A 7500-nucleotide genomic window follows, 5' to 3' on the forward strand; every position below is an offset into this window, starting at 1 on the left:
GTTGAATTTGGGGGAAAGAGCAAAGAGACACTTCGTGACGCTTACTGAAATCCACGTGCATTAATTGACCGGATGGTTGTGCGCATGCGTGATGTGTTGGCCACTCCGGGGTAATCCGGGTTGGTGTTAGCGTGTGCCACCTTGCTTATTTATTGTTATTAATTACATGAAGTTCTGGATATACATGTGTCTGGACAAGCCTCACTATGAAAAAAGAGAGGGAACAATATTACAAACCTGTTCCAGTCTCGTAAGACAATCTTTCCCGCTGCTACAACATCAGGTATTCCACCTGAAAAGTAAGTAATAAATAACATTCAGTAACTTCATTTGAAGATTCAGTAAAGGGACATCGTTAATAGAGCTTAATTTTTTTCTCAGGAATTTGTCAAAACGTTCTTGACAGGAAAGCGCTCTCATAAATTGTTGAAAAATCGGTTGATGAACTGTTGTTCCAGATGCTTTTATTAAACGCTTATAAGATACGTTCATTTTTTAGATCAAAAAGTATGACCATGGTCATTGGGGAATTGAGATTATATGGAGTAGAAAAGTAGTATTTTTTTCTTATAATCGACATGTTTGAGTATCCAAAGAGCAGTATTTTGCACATAATTTGTGAAAATTTGGCAAAATAACCCAAAACGAGACCTTGAGTCCCAGCGGTTGGCACAAACCCAGGAACTCAGAGACCAATACACCTAGAGACCCATTGATGTCCAAGGACCTAAACACTAAGGAACCTAGAGACCTAGGGATCCAAAGACCAAGAGACTAGGGACCCAGAGACCCAAGGACCCAAAAATCCAGTGACCCAGAGAATGAAAGACCCAGGGATCCAGGAAACCAGAGACCCAGACACTCAATGACCAAAGACCTATTAACCCTGCCACCCAGAGATCCACAAACCAGAGCCTCAGAATCAATGGATGTGAACCTACAAGACACCCATGAGACCACCTGTTACTCAAGAGACTACCCATGACGTCACTGGTGCGTTTTACACTGGACATAAACCTAATGATTATCCTTTGCCATTTTTAGGTTACAATACTATGATATTATACCAACCTTTTTTTAGTTTTCCAAGCCTTTTACCAAGATGTGCGAGAAACTCTTGTACATCATTGTAGTCAGGAACCAAATATTTTACCATTACCTGCAGTAACAAAAACAAAATGTCCAGTAAATTAAGTAATGTTTAAAAAACGAGCAGCAGTGTTTTATTGGGGTTTAAAAACACAAGGTATAGCTGAGTGTTTTTAGACCCGATAAAACAGGTGCTGCGAGTTTTTTGAACGGCTTAAAAAACACATTCCACAAAGAGCGTGTCCCTCTGGACTCAAAACAATGGTTCAAATTGTGAGAGGAGAATATTAGCATACAAGAAAAACAAGCTATGCCTTATTAGTATTCTTTATATAAAGAATACTAACGAGGAGTGTTTTATCAGGATATAAAGCTCATACACGTGACGTTTTATCGGTGTTTTGATAGGCTGTTAGGGTCATGAATTATTAATGAGTTATCAGTAATACGAGGTGCCCATTCCCAGTAACTCAGGATGTGATAAGCCAATACATTTGTCGCAGGAAACAAAGTTAATTCACAAAACACAACATTAACACAAAGCAAAAAACATAAAAGGCAATAAAACCCAAGGGAAAATACTGGCACTGCAATTCGGTTGGTTGTGACTTTTCATTCTGATTGGTTGATAAAGTGGCTCTGGATTTTCATCAATCAATCATGAAGCACATTACAAACAACAGCAACTGGGTAGCCAGCATATCCCCAAAGCCAAGTCTAATATAAGAGTCTTTATTAAAAACTAGATGGTTGGATAATGCAATTCTAGAATTTTGATTGGCTTAGCCATCATTGTACTGTATTTTGAGCTATTATACAATGCTCTACAAAAATCATTAACTGTAAATTCCATTTTGTTTTAATCCTAAAAAATTATGTAGGGAAGGTTTATCCCAGGCATAACCGAAACAACAACTGCCGCCCTCAAATAAAAGCCAAAATTAAGTGCCAAAAATTTAATAAATGCCGCAGTGTTTATTTGAATAATCATGGCAATTATCCCACTCATGCTTGTTGGATATGAGATGATTACAGCCAACTTGGCATTACGTGCGTTGGTAGCTATCTATCATCTCCTATCCAAATTACTCTCATGGAATAATAAAATTATTCCAACTTTGTCAAATAATGGTCTTTGTCAACAAAGGCTTGCCGTTGTTCTGAAGTGTACAATGTGTATTTAATAATAATTATTATAATATAACTTTTAACTGACAATGGCGATTCATGCAAAATGTACATCAATAATTATTATACATTGTAGTCACCATGTGTCTACTCATTGGCTAAAAGCCTACAGTCACCTCGCAGCTCTTACAAGGTCTCACCTGATTGGAGACCACCCTTGAGGTTTAACAAAAGAACAAATAACAGAAACAATGGACCCTAGGCCTAAAACAAAAGGGCTGCAACTCTATCCTCTAGGGTCCATTGTTTCTGTTATTTGTTCTTTTGTTAAACCTCAAGGGTGGTCTCCAATCAGGTGAGACCTTGTAGGAGCTGCGAGGCTACTGTAATTCTGGGAAACAGCGCTACCTACAGATTATTCACTAATTTGTATCTACAGATTAGTGAATAATCAGTAGGTTGCGCGCACAATGCATGATTTCCAAGAGCAATGTGTTTGAAAATAAACTGTGATCGCTGCGATAATGCGATAATTGGATTCGGTTTTTGTGATATCTGGAATAATCAAGGTCTCGGTTAGTGTTATCAGCCTCAGCCTTCGGCTTCAGCTGATAATACTTACCTCGCCCTTGATTATTCTGGATATCACAAAGACCTCATCCAATAATTGTTTATAATCTCTATTAATTTTTACCAATTTCATTTCTAGGGAAGTCTAATTAAATCTTTCCCTGCTATGACAGATGTTTGCAAATTTAATTAGTCTAATAATACATGGAAAATTTTCTCCATTCTGATTGGCTAAGAGAAATGCAGGTACCAAAGTGCAGAGTTAACAGATCAAGCACTCTGATTGCTTAATGATCAAAGAAAGTCTCAGATGGCTGATCAAATGTGTGCGCATGGTGGCACAATTTTTGCGGGATACACGTGATAAATTACGATAATCTCATCTCAAACTTTTTTCATGTATATTATTAATAAGTAATCACAGGATTTTTCTTGTTTAATTTGGAATAAATAAGAAAAATTAATTGCACTCACCCGTAATTTTGTTGATCTTTGATAAAATTTACCCATGCTTATTTATTCCAAATTGCACTTGGAATCATTTGATTACCACTACTAACACCAAACAATTAAATTTTGACTTGTCAATGAGGTAAACGGCTGAAGTTAAACAAGAGCTGTTAAAATATGCTCAAATACAATACACGTGACTTAAATTTTAAAGCATGTTCAATTTGTGTCGCTAATCTGAAACTGCTTTTACTCCTTTCGAAAATATGACTGACCTGTTTTTTATTGCATCTCCTTAAAATAGCCTCTACTGATGGCACTGGATCATCAATGCTTTCTATCTGCAAAGCCATAAGGCCAAATAACATTACTGGGATATGAGTATGAATGAGGAAAATAAGATTCATGATTTTGTGTCATACCGTAGGTACTGAAAACAAACATTTAATGGTAATTTAACTCTTGAATGCTCCAAATGTACTACTCTGATGAAACGTCTTCTTTTGGATGCAGACAATTCCTTTACCCTATCTAAAATTAGAGACATCAATCCCCCCTATCACCTTCAGCAAAAGTAACGCAGGCTTATCAATAAGCCCTCCCAGTATGCAGGACGCATGTCACTTGAACTTGCCTCCTATAGTCAAGTGGAAGAGCATCTGAACTACATTGTACATGAAGTGTCAGGAAGAACAATAACTTTGATTACCTTTGCGGATTAACTGGACATGAGTGGATTATCCTTGAGTATTTATAGATATATGCAAGGAGGCAGAGAGGCAGTGAGGCAGTGTGGCCTACTGATTAAGGCGCTTGCCTTGAGATCTGGAAATCCTGCATTTACGGTAAGAACTGTTCTGCCCACTCTTTGAATTTATTCCTGGTATTCCCTGGTTCAAATTCCCAGCTGTGCTTGTAAACAGCCAACTGGTGGGATGTCAATTAAGTATGTAGGTATATTCTAACAATTATTCTATGAGGACACGCTGGGTATGAAGTGATAGATAACTAACAAGAAACATAGCACCAAGTTGGTTATAATCATTTTATATCTTGCAAGTCGGAGTAGAATAAATGTTTTATTAAAAATTTCAGGATCAACCACTCCTCCACTGTAGCATTGACTTTTGCCTCGGTCAATTCCGGTCCAAAACAGCTTTTGCCTGCCATTTTTCGTAGAGCTGCAAAAATGTTGTCAGCTCGCTTTATTGCTGATGTGTTCCTTGACCATATTAGGTAGAGCAGGTTTATGAACTGATAGCCTGTGTCCGGTGAGCCAATGAAAATGCTGGAAATCTGATATCCATAGTTCAGTTTTCAATAAATGTAATTAACTTCAATCATCCATGATATTGTTAGGATTTAAATGTAAAATGGTGGAATTTGCAAAATTATTAATAATGAAAATTAATAAGTACAATGGGATATTTTGTGCACAATCAAATGAATATTATAAGGTGCAAATGTATTCTATCATAAGAGGCAACTCAATGGAGCCAATTCACTGATATGGTCAGTATTAATCAGGCATTAAACTGAGACCAAAAACGTGTTAACATTACAACAGAGTTTAATTCCAAAAGAACTCCTTGTACACATATATGTACCTTAACACAGTTGCGCAGTATGACAGCTGAATCAGACTTTCCACTGTCCATTACAATACCAGGGCTGTCCAGAAGCTTGACATGTTTGTCCAAGTGAACCTCCTGCATGCTCCTTTGATTTAAAACATAAAAGTTATCAATGTACATGTATTTGTGATGTTTGAGTACATCACCAGCAGAATTGACAGATGATAGTGGGTGTCTCCCTGAAGACATATCAAATGAATGTTGATAGAAGACAGCAGAAAGAGGATAGAGGGAGAGAATCTGTGGTCACAACTGATAGTCATTTTTTACAAAAAAATTCCCATCCCCCACCAACCAAAAAGAGCATAAATTTTTGGGACGATGCAAATTTCTTTAACCTTACAAATACCATCAAACAATAATAACCATGGAGATTTTTGGCAGAGTGCTATGCCTTTACTCTGACAAAGCAACACTTGAGATAATTTTGGCAAAGGTAGATGTACTAAGATTCCATAAAATTTCATTGGGAGGATGCAAATTTCTTTAACCTTACAAACACTATCAAACAATTAACAATTATTGGATGAGGTTGAGCATGTTAGCAATAATTATCAAGGCCAAAGTTTGTGTTATCTGCCGAAGCCGAAGGCTGAGGTGGATAACACAAACTGAGGCCTTGATAATTATCGCTAACATGCGAAAACCGAATTCAATAATTGTTTTATTATGCATATTCCTGAGCTGAGCTACGCCATGACAAAACTGATCAAACTGCTGGTTAGTGTGTTAGGTGACGTCACTTCTGCATGCATAAAACTATTGTCTGTAGGTATGACGTCAATTCTACATACAGTGTATATAAAATCTATTGTTTGTAGGTATGACGTAAGAGAAACAGAGCAAGCAAGAATTAGCTGTGTGCTTATAGCCAATCAAAATCGAGCTGGTGACACCAATGTATAATTATAATAATAATTATGGAGACTTTTGACAGAGTGCTATGCCTTCACCTTGACAAAGCAACACTCAAAATAATTTTGGCAGAGGTACATGTACTAAGATTCCATACAATTTCAGTTCTTGTTCATTGCCTACTGCCTGTTCTAGTGGTGGCACCTTTGATCCAATAAGGGGGTGAATCAGGGATTTCAGTAAAATGAAGTTGGTGGCTGGTTTAGGTAGAGCAACCGACTGAATGAACAAGGAATGACCCCTTTCTCTAGGGTTGTCTGGGGGCTGCCATTTGAACCCTTTGATACCCAAGAGTGACCACTTATAGACTGATTTTACTCTCAGACTGTCTAATGCCAGATTCTTTCACTCATCAATGAGGCCCCCAACGCACATGAAAGGGTTAACAACATCTAGATCCATTTAAAAACCCTGCCCCTGTTAACCTTTTAATGTCCAAGAGTGATACATAGATTTTACCCTTTCTTATGCTAGACCAATCAGGGCTTCCTTGGGCATGAAAGAGTTAAAAGTTTGCTTCCAAAGGATGAATTTCAAAGGAAAAATTGATGATCAATCACATTTAGAGAACTTTATGTTGTCATTGTCGAAACAAGTTTTAATCTTAGGTTTGAAAGAATCTGTCTTCACTATTCTCAATTTAGGGGGAAAAAGTAGCTAACTTCTCTGAGTGAAGTTGCCAAATGGGATGCTCTTCATTGGCATCTGGCAGTTTTTCCCCCATACCTGGAAAGATCAGATGGTCTAAACCAGTTGAAGATGTCACTACTGTACATAGACAGCATTTTCTCCTCAGAAATCCATAAATTTAATTTTAAACAACCCTTGGATTTGTCTGGCTGAAGTTGATCCCACATCTCAACAAACTGCAGTAGAAAGGTGCTCTGGCCACTGAGCTAAATAGTTAGTGGTAGTGGGATTAATTATATTCAATTTGAAAGTAGTCACACTTTTTCAATTATTCCTGTAAAGTCAAAAAAACTTCAGATTTAACATAGCTTACTTTGTAACTCCAGGGGTAGCTCCTACTGTGCAAGCTCGACTTCTTTTCAAACTGTTGATGATACTAAAAGACAATGACAATACTTATTATCTATTATTATTTTTGTTTCCAGAGCAGGGCACAGTAATTTCAAAATACAAGCACTGTACACCATGTGTACACATACATGTAGTCCATTACTGACTTAACCCTTTGACACCCAAAGCGGCCAGACTTAGTATTTTACTCTGTCTAACGCCAGACAATTTTACTCGTCAATGGGGAACCCCTGGGAAAAATGGGTTAATCACTCACTGAAAAATGTCCCCATTAACCCTTTGATTAACCCTTTGATGTCCAAACCGGCCTAAACCGGCCAGACAATTTTACTTGTCAATAGGGAACCCCTGGGAGTCAATGGGTTAAGGTCTCGGTAAAGGTAAATTTGGGCGTCTCGCAAAAATTTTGTGTTTTTGTAAATCTGGAATCGGTGGGCTGTGAAGTAAATTTTCCCGGAAAAAAAAATTCTGAAAAAAGAAATTATTAATTTTAAAATGGCTAAAATCACTAAAATCGCTTTTCTCAAAAAATGATTGAAGTATCATGTCAGTCAAATGCGAAATGATTGGGTATCAAAATTATTGACAGTCTTCGCGCGTGATCTGCTACCTTAGCACGTGCCTGAACTCTGACTGGCTCAGCATAATTGGCTTTCAAGTATGGGGCGGAGTT

General features: G+C 37.5%; 1 protein-coding gene across 3 annotated transcripts in view; it reads right to left on the bottom strand.

Annotated features, from left to right (window-relative positions):
* LOC138010372 (guanine nucleotide-binding protein-like 3 homolog) overlaps nucleotides 1–7500 on the bottom strand; it is a 35553-nt gene that overhangs the window by 12951 nt on the left and 15102 nt on the right. For all 3 annotated transcript variants that reach the window (XM_068857304.1, XM_068857303.1, XM_068857305.1), the window contains exons 13-17: nucleotides 6790–6852; nucleotides 4845–4956; nucleotides 3513–3578; nucleotides 1072–1159; nucleotides 238–292 (exon numbers count right to left, since the gene is read on the bottom strand). In XM_068857304.1, coding sequence (XP_068713405.1) covers nucleotides 238–292; nucleotides 1072–1159; nucleotides 3513–3578; nucleotides 4845–4956; nucleotides 6790–6852 — 384 coding nt within the window. The remainder of the gene's footprint in view (nucleotides 1–237; nucleotides 293–1071; nucleotides 1160–3512; nucleotides 3579–4844; nucleotides 4957–6789; nucleotides 6853–7500) is intronic.

The sequence above is a fragment of the Montipora foliosa genome, chromosome 7, assembly GCF_036669935.1.
Source record: "Montipora foliosa isolate CH-2021 chromosome 7, ASM3666993v2, whole genome shotgun sequence".
NCBI classification, from domain to species: domain Eukaryota; kingdom Metazoa; phylum Cnidaria; class Anthozoa; order Scleractinia; family Acroporidae; genus Montipora; species Montipora foliosa.